Source organism: Triticum urartu, chromosome 4A (genome assembly GCF_056163025.1).
Source record: "Triticum urartu cultivar PI428250 chromosome 4A, HENAU_Tu73, whole genome shotgun sequence".
Classification (NCBI taxonomy): Eukaryota; Viridiplantae; Streptophyta; class Magnoliopsida; order Poales; family Poaceae; genus Triticum; species Triticum urartu.
Genome location: NC_141876.1, coordinates 155,255,862 through 155,283,774, shown reverse-complemented (window position 1 = coordinate 155,283,774; position 27,913 = coordinate 155,255,862). Strand labels below are relative to the sequence as shown.

The following is a 27,913-nucleotide window of genomic DNA, read 5'->3' as shown; positions in this document are numbered from 1 at the left end:
GTGATTTTTACTTATTTGGACTCAAAGTATGTACTCCCTCTGTTCATTTTTATAAGACCTTGAAGACATTTCAGACAATGTATAAAATAGCCCATTTAAAGTTGTCTGAAATGACTTACAAAAGTTAACGGAGGGAGTAACTTATTTGAATGTAGACTATGTGGCGCTTTTTGTTTATTCCAATCAAGACTGTATGAAAATGGCCAAATTGATAAATTGATTACACAAACAGTCAAAGCAGACCAAATGAATCGCCCCGTGTATCACGTATCATGAAATCGTCTGTCCATTGAATCATCCAAAAGATAAACATTCGGTCAGTTGAAGATGATCTACTGGATTCGGTATGGGGATGGATGCTATTTCTGGTTGCTCGTACTCATTGCAAAGCTTTTTCAACTATCTCACCGGCCGACCATGTCCCCTCTCCTCGATGTCTCCATCGCTAGCATGGGGCGACGACAGAGACCCAGTTGACAACAGCGGGTGTATAGGATCCCACATAAATGCACACAGTGTGTGCTCCCCTGATGGATGGATGTTGACCAGTTCAACCTTGCGGGCTCGTCGATCCAACGGCTCAGAGCAAAGCAAACGACGTGCCCCACTGCCCGTGCGGCTTTGACGCCAACTCCACCAGGGGGGGCACTACGACTTTCTACGAGCGAGCGTCGTCCTCGTCCCCTTCCTTCCTCCTGTCGTCGCCGCGCGCCGCAGTCGCATCTGCATCTGCATCTCGGCATCCTTCCCGGAACCTTCCCCGACCTTCCGCCGCGCGCCGGAGCTCTCCTCCTCCTCGCGGTGCTTGATTTGCTTGGACCCCAAGCTCAAACCATTCCCCCATTCCATTTGTATAGCCCAGCTCATCTCCCATCCATGCCCCCAACCACAAAACATCACTAGTCACTGTTGCTAGCGCGCCTCCGTCCGTATACGCCAAACGCCTGGGCCTGGGCCATGGCCGCCACACCGGACGAGTTCCTGCGGGCGGGGGACGCGGAGCCCTTCTCCCCGTCGCTCTTCCTCGACCTGCCGCCAACGCCGTCGCCCCCGCGCGCCCCCGCCTCCGACGACCTCGACTTCATCTCGCGCATGCTCATGGAGGAGGACATCGACGACAGGTTCTTCTACCAGTACCCCGACCACCCCGCCATCCTCTCCGCGCAGCACCGCTTCGCCCAGATCATCTCCGACTCCAACACCAACCCATCCACCGACGACTCCGCCGTCGCCAGCTCCACCTTCTCCTCCGACTCTGCTACCGCCAGATCGGCCTCCTCCTGCTCCGACTCTGCCACAAACACCGCCAAATCGACCTCCTCCTCCCACTCCGCCACCACCAACACCGCCAACTCCACCTCCTGTTCCCCCTCACCCGGCGGCTTCGGCCCCGCCAATCCCACCTGGCCTTACGAGCGAATCGATCTCTCCCAGCCCCTCCACTCCCCGCCATACATCGGCCTGGGCTTCCCCGTCGACGGTGCCAACAACCTCCTCTTTTCCGGCGTCAGCACGCCCACCTCGGGATATTTCGGGCACACTCCGGCGCTCTCCAGGGGCAACAGCAACCATTTCGTCGCCCCCGCTGGCCAGAACGGCCGCAGCACGGGCATTCAGAGCTTTGCGACATTCTCGAATAGTAGCGCCACCAAGGACGCCAAGACCTTGTCGAACAATGCCACGGCGAAGGCAGCCAAGCCGGCTACTCAGGCCGCTTGCCGAGGTGGCCCAGGCACCCCGGCCTCGGCCTTCTTCTTCACTGGCCAGACCGACGGTGACATGGACATGCTCAACATGGCGTTTCGCAAGGGCATGGAGGAGGCCAACAAGTTCTTGCCCACCAACAACACCCTCGACGCCATTTCCAACAGGCCGGCACTGCGCGACTTCACCTGTGACCAGTTGAAGAAGGAGGAGGCGGATAGACTCAGAATGTTGATGTTCAGTAATGGCCGGGGGCGCAAGAACAGGCATGGCGTGGAAGACTTGGAGGCGGAGGCTGGCCGGAGAAGCAAGCTGATGATGCCGGAACAGGAGGAATCTGGGGTAGGCGAGATGGTCGAGGAAATAATGCTTCACGGCCACGACATCATCATGAAGGGGATAGAGGATCTGCACATAGCAATGGGCACCGAGGCCGAGAAGAACCACAGGAAGGGCACCGGCAAGGCAGCGCGGGGGAGGCGGGGTGCAACCGAGGTCGACCTCCGCACCATGCTCATCCACTGTGCGCAGGCGGTGGCCACGGGCGACCACCGGGGATCGAACGAGCTACTCAGGCAGATTAAGCAACACTCGTCGCCTAAGGGGGATGCCACACAGAGGCTGGCGTATTGTTTCGCCGAGGGACTGGAAGCACGCCTTGCAGGCACGGGCAGCCATGTGTATCGGTCGCTCGTGGCCAAGAGCACCTCGGTCGGAGAGTTCCTCAGGGCCTACAAGCTCTACATGGCAGCCAGCAGTTTCAGGAAGGTGAATTTTATTTTTGTTGGCAAGATCATCATGGATGCCATGGTCGGGAAGAGCCGCTTGCACATCGTGGATTACAATGTGGAATATGGATTCCAGTGGCCAGATTTGCTACAGATGCTAGCGGAAAGGGAAGGCGGGCCGCCAGAGGTGAGGATCACTGGCATTGACGTCCCTCAGCCTGGGTTCCGCCCAGCCTTCCAGATCGAGGAGACAGGCCGTCGGCTCAGCAAATGTGCCCAAGAGTTTGGCGTGCCATTCAGGTACCATGGTATACCCGCAAAGTTGGAGACAGTCCATGCGGAGGACCTAAATATCGACCCAGATGAGGTGCTCATCGTCACCAGCCAGTGTGGTTTCAGCAACTTGATGGACGAAAGTGTTATCATGGACAGGCAGGACATCCCGAGCCCCAGAGACATGGTCCTTACCAACATTCGCAACATGCGGCCTGATGTGTTCATTGACTGCGTTGTGAATGGAACCTATAGCGCGCCTTTCTTCGTGACACGATTCCGGGAGGCACTCTTCACCTATTCGGCGCAATTCGACATGCTGGATGCGACCATCCCCCGTGACAATGACGACCGGCTGCTCATCGAGCGGGATATCTTCGGGCCATGTGCCCTGAATGTCATTGCCTGCGAGGGTGCAGATCGGGTGGATCGGCCTGAGACTTATAAGCAATGGCAGGTGCGGGGCCACCGGGCTGGGCTGAGGCAGGTGCCATTGAGCTCGGCTGTTGTTAAGCTTGTGAAGGATAAGGTTAAGAGCCTCTACCACAAGGACTTTCTCATCGACGTGGATAACCGTTGGTTGCTGCAGGGGTGGAAAGGGCGGGTACTCTATGCCATGTCGACATGGGTAGCTGGTGACCATGATATCTCCAAATTTTAGATGCTTTTCTTCACTTCATTTCAGAGTGCAGATAAAGAAGGTAATGGTGTTTAACCCACGCCCATGCTATTACGAAACCAACAGAAATCTTGCCCCGGCAGATTTGGTTCATTACAGGATGGCTTGGACAGAGGGCGAAACTTTTATGGTAGAAATAAGTAGGGACGCAGAGTAGTGTCTTGTAATGTTTAGATGCTTAGAGATGCACAGGATTTAGGTGTAGTTGCGGACATGCTGCGTAGCTGCGATAATGCACAACGAAATGAGAACCCTGATCTTCCTTTCCTAGTGTATGGCTGTATGCTCTGTCTCTTGTAGCTGACAAGCAATTTAACAGATCACAGCACTTGATTTTATGCTTTGTGTCTTATGAACTTCAGTTTCTGTTGTATCATCAAATTTCTTTGTGGAAGGTAAAACAGACGCTTGATTGAGCAATAAAGTTGCATTGGTTGCTCACATTGTTTGATCCGTGCATCTTTTCCATATGCGATTTGTGTGTATGCATGATTGAAGATGTTTCCCACAGGTTTCTGTTTGTGGTAGATAATTTTCTTCAGCGTCACCATTTGTATGTTTAAAGCTAAAATGTGTTAAAGAAGATGGGGGGCAGCCGTGGAGAACCCTGGTTTCCCAAAGTTTTGATTTGTTAAAGATGTGTGCCTTATGTCTTCACTTTCTGTTTGTACTATCATCAAATTGTTGGAGAAGCTTTCCTTGTGCCTGGGAAGGGTAAACATATGTTGATTGAGCAATAAAGTTGCAATGGTTACTCAGTGTTCTGTGTGTGCATTTCTTGTGTGTGTGTGTGTGTCTGATTTGTGTGCATGCATGATTGAGGATGTTCCTCTCAGGTTTCAGTTTTTTTAGGAAGACAGCAGGTTTTCCTATTGCATATTTTTACTAATTTTATTTAATAAAAAGAGTGAGCTGTACGTAGAGGAAGCAGAAGAAAGCTTAATTTTCCTCTTAGCTCTGTGATGAATAAGCAAGCCACTCCATTTCCAGTTTGAATGTCCTTGTACAAGGGTAGGATTTGGTTGGAGGCCTTGGAAGATGAAGTTATTCTTCCCTGTTTTCCAAACAGCCCATGCAGCTAGAATTAGTATGATTTCCATGAAGAAGGGCCACTTCAGCTTCTACTTTAAAACTGACAGCAGGTTCCTCTCAGGTTTCACTTTTTCTCTAGCTAGAATTACTACGGTTTTCAACCATTTATGTATGTTTTTTTATTACAGCTAAAAGGGGTCAGAAGATGCTCCTACTAATACGTCATATGAAGTTGACACCGATGATGTCTTGTGAAGAAATCCGTGATCATACAACTTCATCCAAGTTGGCAATGATACACAAATACAGTTATCGACGATGACAGCTGACAAGAAGTCCATGGGTTAAACGAAAAGCTGAGAAGAAGTCCATGGGTTAAAGTCCGTTAACTATATTGTTGGTTAATCATTGGTCAATTTCTAGTTCCCGAAAGCAAGCTCTCAGTCTCCGGGGTAATTAAACTTAAACTTATGGTGATATGGTCAGAGGTTAGATAGATGCTCATTGCTTTGTGTGGGTTATTTATGTGCTTTGCAGGTTTGAGTTGCCACTTATTTTAAGTCAGATGCGCGTAGCGGTGGAAACACACCGGACTAAGCATGGATAGCTTTGTTACGAGGCTAACCCACGATCGGTTGGAGTAGGTAGAGCAGTTTGGTCCATCTCTCGCCATGACTTTTGAAGCATCATCACGTTAAGTAGTGATTGATTTAAGCGCTATTATATTTCTTTACAGAGGGAGTACTCCGCAGGGTTCCTGATTCAGAATCAGAGGTATGCAACCAAGTCAAAATTGTAGTACTACGAAGAGACCAGGGTTCAGTTATGTGTTTATGTGTTTCAGATAAGAATATAAGATAAACTAGGAGTTTCCCTCAAAAAGGAAAAGGACAAAAGAGTTATTCAGAGTTCGATGTGTGCATTTTTTTGCCTCTGATTTGTGTGCATGCATGATTTAGGATGTTGCTCTCAGGTTTCTGTTTTCATTATCTTTTTGAGGAAGACAGTAGGTTTCTCTATTGCATATTTTTATTAGTTCCAAAATAAAGAAAGTTGTATTTACACAGAGAGAGAAAGCAGAAGAAGAAAGCTAATACTGCATGGCTGCCAGCCTCCTAGGCCGGTTTGCAGTACAAGAGATCAAATGAATGGCTCCACTTATCTCTGTGAATAAGCAAGCCACTCCATTTCCACTTTGAATCTCCTTGTACATGGGTAGAGATTTGGTTGGAGGCCTTCCAAGATGAAGTCATTCCTTGTTTTCCAAAAATGGACATGTAGCTAGAATTATTTTTTTAACCCTCAAAAAGATAAAAGCTAGAATTATGATTTCCATGGTTTCTGCTTTAAAACTGATAGTAGGCTCCTCTCATGTTTCAATTTCTGTGAGATAACCTTCTTGTAGCTATAGGTTAGTTTACAGCTAGAATTGTGATTTTCAACCATTTGTTATATATTTACAGCTAAAAGAGGTGAGAAGATGCTCCTACATCATATGAAGCTGACACAGATGATGACTTGTGAAGAAATCCGTGATGATATAATCTTTTATCCAAGTTCGCAGCAATAAATAAACAGTTGCTGACGATGCCGACTGAGAAGAAGTCGATGTGTTAAAAAAGAAACCGAGAAGAGGTCCAAAGATTAGAATCTGGTACTCCTGTTGGAAATATGCCCTAGAGGCAATAATAAAAGCATTATTATTATATTTCCTTGTTCATGATAATTGTCTTTATTCATGCTATAATTGTGTTATCCGGAAATCGTAATACATGTGTGAATAATAGACACCAACATGTCTCTAGTAAGGCTCTAGTTGACTAGCTCGTTGATCAACAGATAGTCATGGTTTCCTGACTATGGACATTAGATGTCATTGATAACGAGATCACATCATTAGGTGAATGATGTGATGGACAAGACCCAATCCTAAACATATCACAAGATCGTATAGTTCGTTTGCTAGAGTTTTACAATGTCAAGTATCTTTTCCTTAGACCATGAGATCGTGTAACTCCCGGATACCGTAGGAGTGCTTTGGGTGTGCCAAACGTCACAACGTAACTAGGTGACTATAAAGGTATACTACGGGTATCTCTGAAAGTGTCTGTTGGGTTGACACGGATCAAGACTGGGATTTGTCACTCCATATGACGGAGAGGTATCACTGGGCCCACTCGGTAATGCATCATCATAATGAGCTCAAAGTGACCAAGTGTCTGGTCACGGGATCATGCATTATGGTACGAGTAAAGTGACTTGCCGGTAACGAGATTGAACGAGGTATTGGGATACCGACGATCGAATCTCGGGCAAGTAACATACCGATTGACAAAGGGAATTGTATACGGGGTTGCTTGAATCCTCGACATCGTGGTTCATCCGATGAGATCATCGAGGAGCATGTGGGAGCCTACATGGGTATCCAGATTCCGCTGTTGGTTATTGACCGGAGAGCGATCTCGGTCATGTCTACATGTCTCCCGAACCCGTAGGGTCTACACACTTAAGATTCGGTGACGCTAGGGTTGTAGGGATATGTATATGCAGTAACCCGAATGTTGTTCAGAGTCCCGGATGAGATCCCGGACATCACGAGGAGTTCCGGAATGGTCCGGAGGTAAAGATTTATATATGGGAAGTCCTGTTTCGGCCATCGGGACAAGTTTCGGGGTCATCGGTATTGTACCGGGACCACCGGAGTCCACCGGGTGGGGCCACCTGTCCCGGGGGGCCACATGAGCTGTAGGGGTGCGCCTTGGCCTACATGGGCCAAGGGCACCAGCCCCAAGAGGCCCATGTGCCTAGGGTTTCAAGGAGGAAGAGTCCTAGGAGGGGAAGGCACCTCCTAGGTGCCTTGGGGAGGAGGGATTCCTCCCCTTGGCCGCACCACCCTAGGAGATTAGATCTCCTAGGGCCGGAGCCCCCCCCTTGGCCCTCCTATATATAGTGGGGAGATGGAGGACTTCTTACCAAGATCTTTGGTGCCTCCCTCTCCCTCTCCAACACCTCCTCCTCCTCCATAGTGCTTGGCGAAGCCCTGCCGGAGTACTGCAGCTCCATCACCACCACGCCGTCGTGCTGCTGCTGGAGCCATCTTCCTCAACCTCTCCTTTCCCCTTGCTGGATCAATAAGAAGGAGACGTCGCTGCTCCGTACGTGTGTTGAACGCGGAGGTGCCGTCCGTTCAGCGCTAGGTCTTCGGTGATTTGGATCACGTCGTGTACGACTTCCTCATCCCCGTTCTTTGAACGCTTCCACTCGCGATCTACAAGGTACGTAGATGCATCCAATCACTCGTTGCTAGATGAACTCATAGATGGATCTTGGTGAAACCGTAGGAATTTTTTTGTTTTCTGCAACGTTCCCCAACAGTGGCATCATGAGTTAGGTCTATGCGTAGTTCTCTTGCACGAGTAGAACACAATTTGTTGTGGGCGTTGATGTTGTCAACTTTCTTGCCGCTACTAGTCTTATCTTGCTTCAACGGTATTGTGGGATGAAGCGGCCCGGACCAACCTTACACGTACGCTTACGTGAGACCGGTTCCAACGACTAACATGCACAAGTTGCATAAGGTGGCTGGCGGGTGTCTGTCTCTCCTACTTTAGTTGGAGCGGATTCGATGAAAAGGGTCCTTATGAAGGGTAAATAGAAGTTGACAAATCACGTTGTGGCTTTCACGTAGGTAAGAAAACGTTCTTGCTAGAACCCTACTTCAGCCACGTAAAACTTGCAACAACAATTAGAGGACGTCTAACTTGTTTTTGCAGCAAGTGCTTTGTGATATGATATGGCCAAAGTTGTGATGAATGATGAATGATCTATATGTGATGTATGAGATATTCATGCTATTGTAATAGGAATCACGACTTGCATGTCGATGAGTATGACAACCGGCAGGAGCCATAGGAGTTGTCTATATTTTTGTATGACCTGCGTGTCATTGAGAAACGCCATGTAAATTACTTTACTTTATTGCTAAACGCGTAGCCATAGTAGTAGAAGTAATAGTTGGCGAGCAACTTCATGGAGACACGATGATGGAGATCATGATGATAAAGATCATGGTGTCAAGCCGGCGACAGGATGATCATGGAGCCCCAAGATGGAGATCAAAGGAGCTATGTGATATTGGCCATATCATGTCACTATTATTATTTGATTGCATGTGATGTTAATCATGTTTTGTACATCTTGTTTACTTAGAACGACGGTAGTAAATAAGATGATCCCTCATAATAATTTCAAGAAAGTGTTTCCCTAACTGTGCACCGTTGCGACAGTTCGTTGTTTCAAAGCACCACGTGATGATCGGGTGTTTGATTCAGACATTCACATACAACGGGTGTAAGACAGATTTACACATGCAAACAATTAGGTTGACTTGACGAGCCTAGCATGTACAGACATGGCCTCGGAACACAGAAGACCGAAAGGTCGAGCATGAGTCGTATAGAAGATACGATCAACATGAAGATGTTCACCGATGTTAACTAGACCATCTCACGTGATGATCGGACACGGCCTAGTCAACTCGGATCATGTTATACTTAGATGACTGGAGGGATGTCTATCTAAGTGGGAGTTCATTGAATAATTTGCTTAGATGAACTTTATTATCATGAACTTAGTCTAAAATCTTTACAATATGTCTTGTAGATCAAATGGCCAACGTAGTCCTCAACTTCAACGCGTTCCTAGAGAAAACCAAGCTGAAAGACGATGGCAGCAACTATACGGACTAGGTCCGGAACCTGAGGATCATCCTCATAGCTGCCAAGAAAGAATATGTCCTACAAGCACCGCTAGGTGACCCACCCGTTCCACAGAACCAAGACGTTATGAACGCTTGGCAGACACGTGCTGATGACTACTCCCTCGTTCAGTGCGGCATACTTTACAGCTTAGAGCCGGGACTCCAAAAGCGTTTTGAGAGACATGGAGCATATGAGATGTTCGAAGAGCTGAAAATGGTTTTTCAAGCTCATGCCCGGGTCGAGAGATATGAAGTCTCCGACAAATTCTTCAGCTGTAAGATGGAGGAAAATAGTTTTGCCAGTGAGCACATACTCACTATGTTTGGGTTACATAACCGCTTGACTCAGCTGGGAGTTAATCTCCCGGATGATGCGGTCATTGACAGAATCCTCCAGTTGCTTCCACCAAGCTACAAGAGCTTTGTGATGAACTTCAATATGAAGGGGATGGAAAAGACCATTCCTGAGTTATTTTCAATGCTGAAATCAGCAGAGGTAGAAGTCAAGAAGGAACATCAAGTGTTGATGGTGAATAAAACCGCTAAGTTCAAGAAGGGCAAGGGTAAAAAGAACTTCAAGAAGGATGGCAAGGTAGTTGCCACGCCCGGCAAGCAAGCTGCCGGGAAGAAGCCAAAGAATGGACCCAAGCCCGAGACTGAGTGCTTTTATTGCAAGGGAAGTGGTCACTGGAAGCGGAACTGCCCCAAATACTTAGCGGACAAGAAGGCCGGCAAAACAAAAGGTATATGTGATATACATGTAATTGATGTGTACCTTACCAGTATCCGTAGTAGCTCCTGGGTATTTGATACCGGTGCAGTTGCTCACATTTGTAACTCAAAGCAGGGGCTGCGGAATAAGCGGAGATTGGCAAAGGACGAGGTGACGTTGCGCGTCGGGAATGGTTCCAAGGTCAATGTGATCGCCGTCGGCACGCTACCTCTACATTTACCTTCGAGATTAGTATTAAACCTTAATAATTGTTATTTAGTGCCAGCTTTGAGCATGAACATTGTATTGGGATCTCGTTTAATTCGAGATGGCTACTCATTTAAATCTGAGAATAATGGTTGTTCTATTTATATGAGAGATATATTTTATGGTCATGCTCCGATGGTGAATGGTTTATTCTTAATGAATCTCGAGCGTAATGCTACACATGTTCATAGTGTGAGTGCCAAAAGATGTAAGGTTGATAATGATAGTCCCACATACTTGTGGCACTGCCGCCTTGGTCACATAGGTGTCAAACGCATGAAGAAGCTCCATGCAGATGGACTTTTAGAGTCTCTTGATTATGAATCATTTGACACGTGCGAACCATGCCTCATGGGTAAAATGACCAAGACTCCGTTCTCAGGAACAATGGAGCGAGCAACCAACTTATTGGAAATCATACATACTGATGTGTGCGGTCCAATGAGTGTTGAGGCTCGCGGTGGCTATCGTTATGTTCTCACCCTCACTGATGATTTGAGTAGATATGGGTATGTCTACTTAATGAAACACAAGTCTGAAACCTTTGAAAAGTTCAAAGAATTTCAGAGTGAGGTTGAGAATCAACGTGACAGGAAAATCAAGTTTTTGCGATCAGATCGTGGAGGAGAATACTTGAGTCACGAATTTGGCACACACTTAAGGAAATGTGGAATAGTTTCACAACTCACGCCGCCTGGAACACCTCAGCGTAATGGTGTGTCCGAACGTCGTAATCGCACTCTATTAGATATGGTGCGATCTATGATGTCTCTTACCGATTTACCGCTTTCTTTTTGGGGCTATGCTTTAGAGACTGCCGCATTCACTTTAAATAGGGCTCCGTCGAAATCCGTTGAGACGGCACCGTATGAATTATGGTTTGGGAAGAAACCTAAGCTGTCGTTTCTAAAAGTTTGGGGATGCGATGCTTATGTCAAGAAACTTCAACCTGAAAAGCTCGAACCCAAGTCGGAGAAATGCGTCTTCATAGGATACCCTAAAGAAACTATTGGGTATACCTTCTACCTCAGATCCGAAGGCAAGATCTTTGTTGCCAAGAATGGATCCTTTCTAGAGAAGGAGTTTCTCTCGAAAGAAGTAAGTGGGAGGAAAGTAGAACTTGATGAAGTATTACCTCTTGAACCGAAAAATGGCGCAACTCAAGAAAATGTTCCTGAGGTGCCTGCACTGACTAGAGAGGAAGTTAATGATGATGATCAAGATACTTCTGATCAAGCTCCTACTGAAATTCGAAGGTCCACAAGGACACGTTCCGCACCAGAATGGTACGGCAACCCTGTCTTGGAAATCATGTTGTTAGACAACGGTGAACCTTCGAACTATGAAGAAGCGATGGCGGGCCCGGATTCCGACAAATGGCTAGAAGCCATGAAATCCGAGATAGGATCCATGTATGAAAACGAAGTATGGACTTTGACTGACTTGCCCCTTGAGCGGCGAGCCATAGAAAATAAATGGATCTTTAAGAAGAAGACAGACGCGGATGGTAATGTGACCATCTATAAAGCTCGCCTTGTCGCTAAGGGTTATCGACAAGTTCAAGGGGTTGACTACGATGAGACTTTCTCACCGGTAGCGAAGCTGAAGTCCGTCCGAATCATGTTAGCAATTGCCGCATTTTATGATTATGAAATATGGTAGATGGACGTCAAAACGGCATTCCTTAATGGTTTCCTTAAGGAAGAATTGTATATGATGCAGCCGGAAGGTTTTGTCGATCCTAAGAATGCTGACAAGGTGTGCAAGCTCCAACGCTCGATTTATGGGCTGGTGCAAGCATCTCGGAGTTGGAACATTCGCTTTGATGAGATGATCAAAGCGTTTGGGTTTACACAGACTTATGGAGAAGTCTGTGTTTACAAGAAAGTGAGTGGGAGCTCTGTAGCATTTCTCATATTATATGTAGATGACATACTTTTGATGGGAAATGATATAGAACTCTTGGACAGCATTAAGGCCTACTTGAATAAGAGTTTTTCAATGAAGGACCTTGAAGAAGCTGCATATATATTAGGCATCAAGATCTATAGAGATAGATCAAGACGCCTCATAGGTCTTTCACAAAGCACATACCTTGATAAGATATTGAAGAAGTTCAATATGGATCAGTCTAAGAAGGGGTTCTTGCCTGTGTTGCAAGGTGTGAAATTGAGCTCAGCTCAATGTCCGACCACGGCAGAAGATATAGAAGAGATGAGTGTCACCCCCTATGCCTCAGCCATAGGTTCTATTATGTATGCCATGCTGTGTACCAGACCTGATGTAAACCTTGCCGTAAGTTTGGTAGGAAGGTACCAAAGTAATCCCGGCAAGGAACACTGGACTGCGGTCAAGAATATCCTGAAGTACCTGAAAAGGACTAAGGAAATGTTTCTCGTTTATGGAGGTGACGAAGAGCTCGTCGTAAAGGGTTACGTCGACGCTAGCTTCGACACAGATCTGGATGACTCTAAGTCACAAACCGGATACGTGTATATTTTGAATGGTGGGGCAGTAAGCTGGTGCAGTTGCAAGCAGAGCGTCGTGACGGGATCTACATGTGAAGCGGAGTACATGGCAGCCTCGGAGGCAGCACATGAAGCAATTTGGGTGAAGGAGTTCATCACCGACCTAGGAGTCATACCCAATGCGTCGGGGCCGATCAAGCTCTTCTGTGACAACACTGGAGCTATTGCTCTTGCCAAGGAGCCCAGGTTTCACAAGAAGACAAGGCACATCAAGCGTCGTTTCAACTCCATTCGTGAAAATGTTCAAGATGGAGACATAGAGATTTGTAAAGTACATACGGACCTGAATGTAGCAGATCCGTTGACTAAACCTCTCCCTAGAGCAAAACATGATCAACACCAGAATTCCATGGGTGTTCGATTCATCACAATGTAACTAGATTATTGACTCTAGTGCAAGTGGGAGACTGTTGGAAATATGCCCTAGAGGCAATAATAAAAGCATTATTATTATATTTCCTTGTTCATGATAATTGTCTTTATTCATGCTATAATTGTGTTATCCGGAAATCGTAATACATGTGTGAATAATAGACACTAACATGTCCCTAGTAAGCCTCTAGTTGACTAGCTCGTTGATCAACAGATAGTCATGGTTTCCTGACTATGGACATTGGATGTCATTGATAACGAGATCACATCATTAGGAGAATGATGTGATGGACAAGACCCAATCCTAAACATAGCACAAGATCGTATAGTTCGTTTGCTAGAGTTTTACAATGTCAAGTATCTTTTCCTTAGACCATGAGATCGTGTAACTCCTGGATACCGTAGGAGTGCTTTGGGTGTGCCAAACGTCACAACGTAACTGGGTGACTATAAAGGTATACTACGGGTATCTCCGAAAGTGTCTGTTGGGTTGACACGGATCAAGACTGGGATTTGTCACTCCATATGACGGAGAGGTATCACTGGGCCCACTCGGTAATGCATCATCATAATGAACTCAAAGTGACCAAGTGTCTGGTCACGGGATCATGCATTACGGTACGAGTAAATCTTGCCGGTAACGAGATTGAACGAGGTATTGGGATACCGACGATCGAATCTCGGGCAAGTAACATACCGATTGACAAAGGGAATTGTATACGGGGTTGCTTGAATCCTCGACATCGTGGTTTATCCGATGAGATCATCGAGGAGCATGTGGGAGCCTACATGGGTATCCAGATCCCGCTGTTGGTTATTGACCGGAGAGCGATCTCGGTCATGTCTACATGTCTCCCGAACCCGTAGGGTCTACACACTTAAGGTTCGGTGACGCTAGGGTTGTAGGGATATGTATATGCAGTAACCCGAATGTTGTTCGGAGTCCCGGATGAGATCCCGAACGTCACGAGGAGTTCCGGAATGGTCCGGAGGTAAAGATTTATATATGGGAAGTCCTGTTTCGGCCATCGGGACAAGTTTCGGGGTCATCGGTATTGTACCGGGACCACCGGAAGGGTCCGGGGGTCCACCGGGTGGGGCCACCTGTCCCGGGGGGCCACATGGGCTGTAGGGGGTGCGCCTTGGCCTACATGGGCCAAGGGCACCAGCCCCAAGAGGCCCATGCGCCTAGGGTTTCAAGGAGGAAGAGTCCTAGGAGGGGAAGGCACCTCCTAGGTGCCTTGGGGAGGAGGGATTCCTCCCCTTGGCCGCACCACCCTAGGAGATTAGATCTCCTAGGGCCGGCGCCCTCCCCCCCCTTGGCCCTCCTATATATAGTGGGGAGATGGAGGACTTCTTACCAAGATCTTTGGTGCCTCCCTCTCCCTCTCCAACACCTCCTCCTCCTCCATAGTGCTTGGCGAAGCCCTGCCGGAGTACTGCAGCTCCATCACCACCACGCCGTCGTGCTGCTGCTGGAGCCATCTTCCTCAACCTCTCCTTTCCCCTTGCTGGATCAAGAAAAAGGAGACGTCGCTGCTCCGTACGTGTGTTGAACGCGGAGATGCCATCCGTTCGGCGCTAGATCTTCGGTGATTTGGATCACGTCGTGTACGACTTCCTCATCCCCGTTCTTTGAACGCTTCCGCTCGCGATCTACAAGGTACGTAGATGCATCCAATCACTCGTTGCTAGATGAACTCATAGATGGATCTTGGTGAAACCGTAAGAAAATTTTTGTTTTCTGCAACGTTTCGCAACAACTCTCTCTGTAAACTAATATAAGAGCGTTTAGATCACTACTTATATTAATTTATGGAGGGAGTATATGTTAGTTATTCGTTGGTCAATTTGTGAACGCATCAGAGGTTAGATAGCAGTGTAGGGAGTAATTAAACTTGTGGTCAGAGGTTAGATAGATGCTCATTGCTCGTGTTGGTCAATCTGTGCTTTTGCAGGCTTGAGTTGCCACTTATTTTAAGTCCATGCGCGTAGAGGGGGAAACACGCCGCACTAAGCATCTCTCGGTAACTAACTTTGTTCCAAAGCTAACTATCCGATGTCCTCTAATAAGTAGGTAAGAGCAGTTTAGTCCATCTCCATCCATCTCTGGCTATGACTTTTGAAGCATCATGTTTACATGTACGGAAGCATATGCAACCGAGTCAAAATTGTAGTGCTACCTCCCAACAGAATTGTTGTTGGGAGTATGCATTTGAGGCTGGATGCAAAGATAGATATGATCCCGGGGAACGCGGGGACGGTCAATGCCCATCACATACGTACTCTGCTTTGCTTGCTAGGGTTGGGTTGGTGCACCTGCACTGCACTGCACGGGCCAGCTTCATTCATTTTGCTGTCCTCCATTTCTCATCTCACCGGCTCCTTCCTGGAACCTTCGCTCCTCCATGGTCATGCTTCCATTCCATCCCATCCTTTTAAAGAAGAAGAAAAGCAGCGGGGTAATGTTCAACGCAGCATTAGATAGCTACTCTACTCTACTCCAGTGTCAACTACTTACCAGCCAGAAGCGCAATGGCCGCCACGCCGGAGGAGTTCCTGGGGCAGCAGGGTTTCCTTGCGCGCCTCGAGCCGCCGTCCCCGTCCCTCTTCCTCGACCTGCCGCCCACGCCCCGCGACGACGACGGCCACTCCTCCTTCGACGACATGGTGCTCCCCTACATCTCGCGCCTGCTCATGGAGGAGGGCACGGAGGACCACCTCTTCTACCTCTACCCCAACCACCCCGCCGTCCTGCGCGCGCAGCAGCCCTTCGCGCAGATCCTCGTCGACCTCGCCGACAGCGCCAGCGCCAGCGGCTCCACCTCCTCGCCCTCCTCCTCTTCCGACGCAACTGCCTCCACCACCCCCAGCACCGCAACTGCTTCGGCATCGGCATCGGCATCGCCCGACGACGCACCAGTCCAGATCTCACGGCCGCCCTACACCGACGTCAACGGCCATGCCTCCGCCTCCCCGGACAATCACAGCCCAGGGCTCCTCAACGGCGACGAGATGGCCAAAAGGCCGAGCTCTGACTTGTTCAATCACTTGTTGCCCCGCGACGAGGACATGCTCAACCTGGCCTTCCTCAAAGGCATGGAGGAGGCTAGCAAGTTCTTGCCGCCCGACATCACCCTGTCCATCAACGAGGGGACAGTGGTGGGAGGCGGGAATGCTGTCAGCCTCAACAACAAGAAGAGGGCCGCACTGGCACTGGAGCCGGATGTGGGCAGGCCCAGCAAATTGATGATGCCGGAGCAGGAGGAACGCAAGATGTTTGACGAAATGATGTTCCAGGAACACGAGATATGCATGAAGGGGACTCAGAACCTGACCGCCGCAGTGGACGGCGAGCCCGGGAAGAACAGCCGGAAGAACGGCCGGTCGAGAAAGGCCGTGGATGACAGTGAGATGGTGGACCTGCACACGCTGCTGCTCAACTGCGCTCAGGCGCTGTCCACGGACAACCGCCAGAGCGCCATTGAGCTGCTGAAGCGAATCAGGCAGCATTCGTCCCCGAAGGGGGATGCAGGGCAAAGGCTGGCGCATTATTTCGCCAATGGGCTGGAGGCACGGCTGGCGGGTAGGGGGAGCGAGCTTTACCAGTCACTCCTACTAAGCCGCATCTCGGTAGCCGACTTCCTCAAGGCCAACCAGCTTTACATGGCGGCTTGCTGCTGCAAGAAGGTGGCGTACATCTTCGCCGACAAGACCATCTGCAATGCTGTGGCAGGTAAGAGACGGTTGCACATTGTGGACTATGGTCTGAATCAAGGGCTCCAGTGGCCGGGTTTGCTACGCATGCTCGCGGCTAGAGAAGGCGGGCCGCCGGAGGTGAGGATCACCGGCATTGACCTCCCTCAACCTGGGTTCCACGGAGCCTACCACATCGAGGAGACGGGGCGCAGGCTCAGCAACTTCGCCCGCATGTTCGGCGTGCCGTTTAAGTTCCGTGGTATCCCAGCAAAGCGGGAGACTGTCCGGCCGGAGGACCTGAACATCGACCGGGACGAGGTGCTTGTGGTGATCAGTCTTTGTCACTTCAGGCACCTGATGGACGAAAGCCTCGGCTTTGATGGTCCAAGCCCTAGGGATCAGGTCCTCAACAACATCAGGAAGATGCGTCCAGATGTGTTCATACATGGCATCATGAATGGCTCATACGGTGCTACATCCTTTCTGACACGGTTCCGCGAGGCACTGTTCCATTACTCGGCCCAGTTCGACCTGCTGGACACAACCGCCCCCCGGGACAACGAAGGGCGTCTGCTGCTCGAGCGCGACATCTTCGGCCGGTCTTGCCTGAATGTCCTAGCATGTGAAGGTGCGGACCGGGTGGAGCGCCCTGAGACGTACAAGCAGTGGCAGCTCCGGAACCACCGGGCTGGGCTGAGGCAGCTGCCGTTGAATCCAGAGGTTGTTAAGCTTGTGCTGGACAAGGTCAAGGACAACTACCACAGGAACTTTGTTGTTGATGCGGATCAGCGGTGGTTGCTACACAGGTGGAAGGGGCGTGTGCTCTACGCCTGGTCATCATGGATTGCAGCTGATGCCACCTAGCTTGTTTTCTCAATCTAATGTCTGATTATAGACATAGATAGATAGATATATCCACGCTTATATAGTGCTGGTACATCTCTTGTACGTACCTGACAAGCAATTCCACATATTACATGCGTTAAATTGTTTGTGTTAAGGATGTGTGGCTTCTAAACTTCAGTTGCTGCTGTATCATCAAATTGATAGATAAGCTTTCCTTGCTTGGGAAGAGTAATATTAGATGCTAGTTGAGCAATAAAGTTGCACTGGTGACTTACATCGTTTGGTTCGTGCATCTTTTGCTGACTGTGTTTTTTTTTGTGTGTGTGTGTGGACGATTGAAGATGTTTCCACAAGTTTCAGTTTCTTGCTAGATACTGTCTACGTCATATGAAGCTGACACTGAAGGTGTCCATTGAAGAAATCCATGATCATATAATTTCATGCCAGTTCAAACACATAAAATAAATAGTTACCGACGGTGATAAGTGGAAAGAATTCCATGAGTTCAAAAAAGAGAGAAAAAACAAAACTGGGAGGAAGTAAAAAAATTCAGATCTGTTATACGTTAGTTAACCGTTAGTCAATTGCTGAATGTATAGCATGAAGTTCAGTTTCGAAAGCCAGCATTGTACACAGAATTAAAGTTGTGGTCAGAGGTCCGATAGATGCTTATTGCGTGGCTTTAGTTATTTATGTGCTTGCAAGTTGCAAGTTTGATTCGCCACTTATTTAAGCCCATGTTTTGTATATTTCAAAGGGGAAAAGCGTCATATTTTTTTTGTTGAACATGTGTACATGTACGTAGTATTAGAGTATAAGACTATTCGTATTGTAATCTATCTCTATTAGTCTAGTCTTGGAGCCCAAACTTTGTAATCTATATAAACAACCCTTGAGGCCCCAAATCAATACAACAATTATTCTCCAATATCTCAAACTATCATGGTATCCGACGCCTAGGTTTTCCGCACCTGGTATGGCACCGCCACCCGCTCCGCCGCCCCGGCCGACTCGGCCCCTCTTCTCCATGGCCGAGTTCCGCGCCGCCGGTGCCCCGTCCTCTACCTCCTCCTCTACAACTACCCAAACACCTCCCCCTCCAAACCCAATGTTCTCCCTAGCCGACACACTTGCCGATGTCTCTCCCTTCATACCGATCTCATTAGACCTCAGCATCCACAACTACTACCATTGGCGCCATCTCTTCATCATCCATCTCGGGCGCTGCGGCCTACGTCACCATATTGATCCCTCCTACCCGCCACAGCCCGCTGATCCTCGCTGGGTGAAAGATGATCTCGCCATCATCCAGTGGATTTACACACGCATCTCCACGGAGCTTTTCAATCTGGTCTCCGACGATGACGCCACCGCCGCCGATCTCTGGGCTTCCCTTCAACAGCTGTTTCAGGACAACTCCGACGCGCGAATCAATGCGCTCAACACTGAGCTACGCACAACCATGCAGGGAGATGTCCCAGTCTCCATCTTCTGCCAGCGAATCAAGGCTATCGGCGATGAACTCTGTGAACTTGGCGATCACGTCGAGGATCGTACTCTCATCAACACCCTCCTCCAAGGTCTCGGCGATCAATTCGAGAAGCAGCAGTCCTTCATCCCCATGCTCAAGCCGTACCCCACCTTCAAGGAGGTCCGCTTGATCCTCCAGCAAGAAGAGAAGAACCAGGCTCGCAAGGCGCAACGGGCGCGGCAGGTGTCTCATGCTGCCGCATCCTCTTCTGCAGCTCTCACGCCTGGGCTGCCGCGGCAACCGGCCGCCCCTCCAACTCCTGCTGTGGCCGCCACGGCCTCAACACCACCACCAGGCTGGCGCCCGAGCCCCAACTACAAGGGCAAGAATCCAATCTACCGGCCTCCTACATCTCGTCCTGCTGGACCTGCACCAGCCTCGTCATCCACCGCTCCAGCGCCACCAGCTCCGTCGCCATGGCCTCCTCAGCATGATCCTTGGACTGGTCTCGTACAGGCTTGGTCGATGCCATGGTCGGCCCCTTCGCCGTATGGTGCCCCTCCTGCGTACACGGGCACGTGGAGCCCCGGTCTTCGTCCAGCCACCGGCTCTCTGGGACTCCTTGGACCCAGGCCGCCGACGCACGTCTACACCGCCACTCCTACTCCGCCTCCCAGCACGCCAGGACCGCCGTCGCCCTACAACACCATGCCGGCCTCCTACAACATGCAGGCCCCGTACGCATACTACCCATCCGCTATCCCCTACGTCAACATGCAAGCTCCTGGCCCCTCTGCTCCTCCCCAACAGCCGGCTTGGGACCAAGCCGCCTTCATCAACGCCATGAACAATTTTGTCCTCAACGACGCAGGTACGGATTGGATTTTCGATTCTGGTGCATCCATGCATATGTCTTCAAATATGAATTTATTGTCAGCTTGTTTTCCTTCTGCTTTTTCCACGATCACCATTGGCGATGGCTCCACCATCCCTGTTTCATGCACCGGTCACTCTTACATCCCTTCCTCTCATGCCAATTTTCTTCTACGCAATATTCTTGTTGTTCCTTCCATCATCAAAAATCTTATTTTTGTTAGACAATTTTGCATTGACAAAAAAGTTATCCTGGCCTTTGACCCTCTTGGTTTGTCTGTGAAGGATCTGACAACGGGGGCGGTCCTCGCTCGGTACAATAGCACGGGCGATCTTTATCCTCTTCATGGCACACCCACATCCACCCCTCGTGCCATGCTCACATCAGTTGATCTATGGCATCGTCGTCTCGGTCACCCCAGAAAAAACACTTTGACGTCTTTACTCCAAGAATTTTGTATCCCTAGTTCTAGCAGTCCTCATAATCCCTCTCTCTTTAATGCATGTCAATGTGGCAAACATGTTAGATTACCTTTTGGAACCTCTACTACCATTAGTACTTTTCCTTTTGAGTTACTTCACTGTGATTTATGAACCTCTCCAGTCCCTAGTGTTTCTGGTTATAAATATTATCTTGTGATCTTGGATGATTATTCTCACTATACTTGGACTTTTCCTCTTCGCGCTAAATCTGAAGTACCTGCAATTTTTCTCAACTTTCGACAATATGTAATCACACACTTTGGCTTGCCAATTCGATTTATTCAATGTGATAACGGTCGTGAATTTGATAACACCCAAAACCGCACCTTCTTTCTCTCTCAAGGCATTCTTCTTCGTTTTTCATGCCCTTATACATCTTCTCAAAATGGTAAAGCTGAACGCTGTCTTCGCTCTATTAATGATGTTCTTCGCACCTTGCTTTTACAAGCTTCTCTTCCTCCCGTTTTTGGGTTGAAGCCCTTCGCACCGCCACACTACTTCTTAATATTCGACCAACTAAAACTTGCCCTCTTTATTCGCCTTTCCAATCTCTTTTTCTCTCCCACCCTGACTATTCTTTTCTGCGTGTTTTTGGCTGTCTATGCTTTCCCAACATCGCCTCTACCGCCTCCAACAAACTAGAACCACGCTCACTACCTTGCATTCACCTTGGTCTTTCTGATGATCACAAAGGATATCGTTGCTTCGATCCATCTTCTAGTCGTATCATTCTCTCTCGTCATGTCACATTCGATGAAAATACTTTTCCTTTTTCTGTCACTACAACCACAACACCAACTCCACCACAATCTGCCACCACCAAAACCTCTTCCCTAGTTCATCCTTCGGTCATATCTGCTGCCATGGAATCTTGCTCCGTTTCTCAGCCGGAGCTGCCTACCGTCAGCCACCCTCGTGCCCAGTCCCCCACCTCTCCCGCGACTGCATCCTCTACCCCAGCCGTCTTGCCCTCACCACATCCTACCACGGCAACCACCTCGACACCCACCACCTCTGATTCTTCTCCCTCACCGTCTTCTTCATCCGAAAACCCACTACCACCCAATGCCGTTCTTATACCACCGCCCACCAATGATCATGTCATGTGCACCCGTGGAAAACGAGGATTTCTTCTCCCCACAAAACGTCTCAATCTTACCGCCACCCCAACCATCTCTCCTATTCCTACCAGTTATAAGCGAGCTCTTCTTGATCCTCTCTGGCTTTCCGCTATGCGCGATGAATTTGAAGCTCTTCAGCAAAATAATACATGGACTCTTGTTCCCAAACCTCCTGGTGTTAACATTGTTTCTGGCAAATGGGTTTTTCGTCATAAATTTCATTCCGATGGCACTCTCGCTCGTTACAAAGCTCGTTGGGTGTGTCGTGGTTTCTCCCAGCAGCCTGGTATTGACTTTGATGAGACTTTTTCTCCCGTTGTTAAACCAAGCACTATTCGTGTTGTTCTTAGTCTTGCTGTTTCCTCTTCTTGGCCTATTCATCAACTTGATGTTAAAAATGCTTTTTTTCATGGCACTCTCAATGAAACTGTTTATTGTCAGCAACCCTCTGGTTTTGAGAATCCCTCCTCTCCAAATTTTGTTTGTCTCCTCAACAAATCTCTTTATGGCCTTAAACAAGCCCCTCGTGCATGGTTTCAACACTTTGCTACTTTTATTCAAACCATAGGCTTTATTCCCTCCAAATCTGATTCTTCACTTTTTGTTTATCAGTCTCCTACTCACACTGCCTACCTCTTGCTCTATGTTGATGATATCATTCTCACGGCTAGTTCTGATTCTCTTCTTCAACATATCATCTCTTCTCTCAATCGTGAGTTTTCCATGACTGATCTTGGTCCTCTTCATCATTTTCTAGGTATTAATGTTTCTCGCACAAAGTCTTCACTCTTTCTTTCTCAACGGTCATACATTTTGGACTTGCTTTCTCGTTCTGGTATGTCTGATTGTCAACCCTCTCGTACTCCAATCGACATTGGTGCTAAACTGTCGGCTGATGGTGATCCTCTTTCTGATCCCACTTTCTATTGTAGCATCACTGACGCTCTTCAATATGCCACTCTTACTCGTCCTGACATCTCCTATCCCGTTTAGCAAGCCTGTCTCTTTATGCATGACCCTCGTGCTCCTCATCTGGCTCATGTCAGACGCATTCTCCGCTATTTAAAAGGCACTCTTGATCACGGTCTCCTTTTTAATTATTCTTCACCTACAAGCTTGACAGTTTATTCTGATGCAGACTGGGCAGGTTGTCCAGATACTCGACGATCTACATCCGGATTTTGCGTTTATTTGGGTGATAATCTTGTTTATTGGTGTTCTAAAAGGCAGGTAACAGTTTCCAGGTCTTCTGCTGAGGCTGAGTATAGGGCGGTTGCTCACGCTGTGGCCGAGGCGGTGTGGCTACGGCAGCTTCTCATTGAACTTCACCGTCCGCTTCCACGTGCTACCATTGTTTACTGTGATAACATCTTTGCAATCTACATGGCTTCCAATCCAGTTCAACATCGTCGCACAAAGCACATTGAGATTGACATTCACTTTGTTCGTGAAAAGGTGGCTCTTGGCGAGGTTCGCGTTCTTCATGTTCCTACAAGTGCCCAATTTGCTGACATTTTTACCAAAGGACTCCCGACTGCATCGTTCACCGACATACGCTCCAGTCTCAACATTGTTACACCTGACGTTGAGACTGCGGGGGGATATTAGAGTATAAGACTATTCGTATTGTAATCTATCTCTATTAGTCTAGTCTTGGAGCCCAAGCTTTGTAATCTATATAAACATCCCTTGAGGCCCCAAATCAATACAACAATTATTCTCCAATATCTCAAACTATCACGTAGGTCTGGATTTTGTATGCCGCACATGTAGTGTCCGTCTCCCTCTCTGTATGTACGTGTATTTTAGGAGACAAGACACCGATCGCACCCCTTATACCTATATATATGTGTCTAGTGCACGATCAATAAGATATCGATGCACCAAATTATTATCTACATGGTATCAGATAGCATCACGATCCTCTCCCGCTTCTGCCTAACCTAGCCGCCACCGCCGCTATCTGCAGTCGTCGCCGCCCCATGCCGTTGCCGCTCCCCTCTCCCCCATGCGCGCCTCCCCCTCCCCTGCCGCGCCGCCCTCCCGCTGCGCCGCCTCCCCTGCCGCGCCGCCCTCCCGCTGCGCTGCCGCCCTCCCGCTGCGCCGCCTACCCTGCCGCACTGCTTCTCCACCGCCGTGTCGCACCCTCCCCCAACCCTAGCCGCCATGTCGTCCAACGCCTCCTCCATCTCCAACCCCTTCGCCGCGCCAGACCCTGCTGAAATCCGCGACATTAACATCCACGAACACGTCCCTGTTGTCCTTGATGCCACCGACTCCACGTACTTCGCGTGCAAGACGTACTTTTCATTGCTCTTCCGTGAGAACAACCTCGTGGATCACGTTGATGGCACCGTCGACTCCTGCGACATGGTAGACGACTCCGAGTGGACCGCGATCGACGCCACGCTCATCTGGTGGTTCTTCACCACCATCTCTAAGGACACGTTTCACACAGTTGTGAGCGATGGCGACGACGCCCGCACCATGTGGGTCAAGCTCAATGGCCTATTCAATGACAACAAGCTTCAGCGCCGCTTTTTTTTGCAGCAGGAATTTTTTGACCGTCACCAGGATGAACAGTCCATTAATGACTATTGCCGCCGCCTAAAGACGTTGGCGGATGAGCTCCGTGACATCTGCGCCAAGGTTGATGACGACCTCCTCCTTAGCACGTTCACCACCGGCCTCAACGAGGACTTTTGCAACACCAGCTCCAACCTCACCTTGATGCCGGAGCCCTCCTTCCCCAAGCTTGTGGCGTACTTGCCGTTGGAGGAGCGCCGGATGAAGGGGGTCAAGAAGCGCGTGCAGCATCATGCCCTCGCTGCCGGCACCTAATGTGACGCCCCACCACCGGCCGCCCCGCCTGCGCTGCGGCACCAGCCGCCACCCCCCGCGCCCCCGGATTCTTCCCTCTACCGCCCGCGCCCCCCGTTGCCCCCCAACAGCCGGGTGGCGGGCGCCGCGACAACCGCTGCGGGGGCGGTCGCAAGAAGCAGCAACAGGCGCACAGGGGGCCCCTCGTCAGCAGCAGCAGGCCCCCCACTGTGGACTTACGACACCAACCTGTGGACGGGAGTCGTCCACGCGTACTCGATGTTGGTCCCTCGGGCTCCCGCCCCAGGCATCCTTGGGCCTCGTCCGGTGAGCCACCAGGCGCTCTTTGCCACGCAGAACATCGCCCCCTACAGCGTCTACGGCGCCGCGCCCGCGCCCGCCTACAGCGCCGCATCCGCCTATGGCGCCGCCCCCGCGTCGGCCTACGGAGGGTTTTACCCTCCCCAGGTGCCGCCGCCGTGGGACCCGGCCCTTCTCGCTACCCTGCACTCGGCTCCGTCACCAAGTAACTACGGTGGCGGGGATGACTGGTACATGGATTCGGGCGCCACCGCTCACATGACTACTCATCCCAGTAACCTCACGTCTTCCACTCCTGTTCATACTCCCACTCGCATCACCGTTGGTAACGGTTCCTCTCTACCCATTACACATGTCGGTCATATGTCGTTTCCTTCCACTTCTACTCCTATTAACATGTCTAATGTTCTTATCTCTCCTGACTTAGTTACAATCTTGTCTCTGTTCGTCGCCTTGCTCGTGAGAATCCTATCACTGTTGAATTTGACGATATTGGCGTTTTTGTGAAGGACGCCCGTACACGGATGGTACTCCACCGATGTGACAACCTGGATGAGATTGATCCGGTGCATCCTTCCGGCGCCACCCGTCTAGCCGTCCTCGCCGCTAGTGTCGATCTTTGGCCCGCCTGCCTCGGTCATCCCAACTCCACAGTTTTGCATCAGATTCTTCAGAGTTTTTCATTCTCATGTAATAAGGTTGACGACCACTCTTGTGAGGCCTGTCGTCTTGGCAAGCATGTTCGTCCCCCCTTTAGCGAGTCTATAAGCATTTCCAATTTTCCGTTTCAGTTATTGCATAGTGATGTTTGGACGTCCCCGGTTGCGAGCAACATGGGTGATCTATACTATTTGGTGATATTGGATGATTTTTTCCATTATGTGTGGGCATTCCCTCTCCGTCGCAAGTCCGACGCTCTCGCCACACTCACAGCTTTTTATTCATATTCACCACACAGTTTGGTCGTCCTATTCTTGCCTTGCAAACTGACAACGGAAAAGAGTTCGACAACGTTGCTGTCCGCAATCTCCTTGCGTCCCATGGAACTATCTTTCGGCTCAATTGACCCTACACGTCACAGCAGAATGGCCGCGCCAAGCGCGTCATCCGCACTCTTAATGACTGTGTTCGCACGTTAATCTTCCACTCCAACGTGCCTCCTTGGTTCTGGCCGGACGCCCTCGCGACCGCCAGCCTTCTCATTAACATTCGTCCGTGTCTTCCACGCTGGAACTACTCTCATCACCAGCTCCTCTTCGGTGCGGCTCCATCTTATGATGGTCTTCGCATTTTCGGGTGTCTCTGTTATCCTAGTGATATGTCTCCAACATATCTATAATTTTTGATTGTTCCATGCTGTTTTATTATCAATCTTGCATGTTTTATAATCATTTTATAGTCATTTTATATCATTTTTTGGTACCAACCTATTGACATAGTGCCAAGTGCCAGTTGTTGTTTTTTCCATGTTTTTTACATCACAGAAAATCAATATCAAACGGAGTCCAAATGCCACAAAACTTTATGAAGATTTTTTATGGACCAGATGGAAGATATTGGGCCCTGGTTGCACCTGGGGGGGGGAGTCCCGAGGAGGGGACAACCCACCAGGGCGCGTCAGGAGGCCCAGACGCGCCCTGGTGGGTTGTGCTCACCTCGGGTGCCCCCCGAACCGCCTATTTGCTCTATAAATACCCCAATATTCCCAAAACCCTAGGGGAGTCGACGAAATATTCATCCAGCCGCCGCAGAGTCCAGAACCACCAGATCCAATCTAGACACCATCACGGAGGGGTTCACCACTTCCATTGATGCCTCTCCGATGATGCGTGAGTAGTTCTTTGTAGACCTTCAGGTCCGTAGTTAATAGCTAGATGGCTTCATCTCTCTCTCTTGATTCTCAATACAATGGTCTCTTGGAGATCCATATGATGTAACTCTTTTGCGGTGTGTTTGTTGGGATCGATGAACTTTGAGTTTATGATCAGATATATATTTTTATATCCATGAAAGTATTTGAGTTTCTTTGATCTCTTTTATGCATGATCTCTTATAGCCTCCTATTTCTTCTCCGATATTTGGGTTTTGTCTGGCCAACTTGATATATTTATCTTGCAATGGGAAGAGGTGCCCGGTAGTGGGTTCGATCTTACGGTGCTTGATCCCAGTGATAGAAAGGGAACCGACATGTATGTATCGTTGCTACTAAGGATAAAAAGATGATATCTATATCTACCTCCATAGATAAACGAATCTCGTCTACATCATGTCATCGTTCTTATTGCATTACTCCATTTTTCCATGAACTTAATACACTAGATGCATGATGGATAGCAGTCGATGTGTGGAGTAATAGTAGTAGATGCGGGCAGGAGTCGGTCTACTAATCTTGGACGTGATGCCTATGTAATGATCATTGCCTGGATATCGTCATAATTATTTGAGGTTTTATTAATTGCCCAACAGTAATTTGTTTACCCACCGTTTGTTATTTTTCTCGAGAGAGCCACTAATGAAACCTACGCCCCCCGGGTCTTCTTTCTCATATATTTGACTTTGCGATCTATCTTTTTATTTGCTTTTATTTTCAGATCTATTAAACCAAAAACCCGAAAATACCTTGCTGCAATTTATTTTATTTGGCGTTCGATCTATCACAAATTTATCTCCCGTCCACGCACCATTTCTGGCGTCGTTACCCGAAAGGGATTGACAACCCCTTTAACACGTCGGGCTGCGAGGTGTTGTTATTTGTGTGCAGGGGCTGTTTACGTTGTGTTGCTTGGTTCTCTTACTGGTTCGATAACCTAGTTTCATATCTGAGAGAAATACCTACCGCCGTTGTGCTGCATCATCCCTTCCTCTTTGGGGAAATACGAACGTAGCTTCAAGCGACATCAAAAGGAATTTCTGGCGCCATTGCTGAGGAGGATCAAGTCAAGATAGTCTCCCTCAACTCGCCAATTTCTGGCGCCGTTGCCAGGGAGGATCTTCATCATAACCAGGTTCCTAATCACAAATCTCATCTCCTCACAATTTACATTATTTTCCATTTGCCTCTCGTTTTCCTCTCCCCCACTTCACAAAATTTTGTCGTTTTATTCGCCTCTCTTTTCCGTTCGCCGTTTTCTTGCCGGATCTGTTTTTGTGTGATTTCTTGTTTGTGAAATCATGATACCTCAAAGGAAATATTATGATGTTCCTTACCCAAATATTTTTCTTGAA

At 48.9% G+C, this 27,913-nt stretch overlaps 4 protein-coding genes across 4 annotated transcripts; all 4 read left to right on the top strand.

Moving 5' to 3' along the window:
• Window positions 1-631: 631 nt before the first annotated feature.
• On the top strand, window positions 632-3,722 carry LOC125551279 (scarecrow-like protein 34). The gene has a single exon (XM_048714455.2). The coding sequence runs from the start codon at window positions 958-960 to the stop codon at window positions 3,364-3,366; it is 2,409 nt and encodes an 802-aa protein (XP_048570412.1). The 5' UTR covers window positions 632-957; the 3' UTR covers window positions 3,367-3,722.
• Window positions 3,723-15,296: 11,574 nt separating this feature from the next.
• LOC125551280 (scarecrow-like protein 34) lies at window positions 15,297-17,873 on the top strand. The gene has a single exon (XM_048714456.2). It carries the CDS (start codon window positions 15,590-15,592, stop codon window positions 17,615-17,617), a length of 2,028 nt encoding a protein of 675 aa, XP_048570413.1. The 5' UTR covers window positions 15,297-15,589; the 3' UTR covers window positions 17,618-17,873.
• Window positions 17,874-18,575: 702 nt separating this feature from the next.
• Window positions 18,576-20,266, top strand: LOC147975217 (uncharacterized). Its single transcript, XM_087519617.1, has 2 exons — window positions 18,576-19,941; window positions 20,229-20,266. The coding sequence occupies exons 1-2, from the start codon at window positions 18,576-18,578 to the stop codon at window positions 20,264-20,266; spliced, it is 1,404 nt and encodes a 467-aa protein (XP_087375743.1).
• A 3,447-nt stretch (window positions 20,267-23,713) lies between these two features.
• On the top strand, window positions 23,714-24,388 carry LOC147975216 (uncharacterized). Its single transcript, XM_087520319.1, has one exon. The coding sequence runs from the start codon at window positions 23,714-23,716 to the stop codon at window positions 24,386-24,388; it is 675 nt and encodes a 224-aa protein (XP_087376445.1).
• The last annotated feature ends 3,525 nt before the right edge of the window (window positions 24,389-27,913 follow it).

Bases quoted from the DNA above. Each gene is read 5' to 3' on its own strand.
- LOC125551279 (XM_048714455.2), top strand. From the start codon at position 958: ATGGCCGCCACACCGGACGAGTTCCTGCGGGCGGGGGACGCGGAGCCC.
- LOC125551280 (XM_048714456.2), top strand. From the start codon at position 15,590: ATGGCCGCCACGCCGGAGGAGTTCCTGGGGCAGCAGGGTTTCCTTGCG.
- LOC147975217 (XM_087519617.1), top strand. From the start codon at position 18,576: ATGGCACCGCCACCCGCTCCGCCGCCCCGGCCGACTCGGCCCCTCTTC. The intron at 19,942-20,228 runs GTACGGATTGGA...TTGTCTGTGAAG, and splicing joins TTTTGTCCTCAACGACGCAG to GATCTGACAACGGGGGCGGT.
- LOC147975216 (XM_087520319.1), top strand. From the start codon at position 23,714: ATGTCGTCCAACGCCTCCTCCATCTCCAACCCCTTCGCCGCGCCAGAC.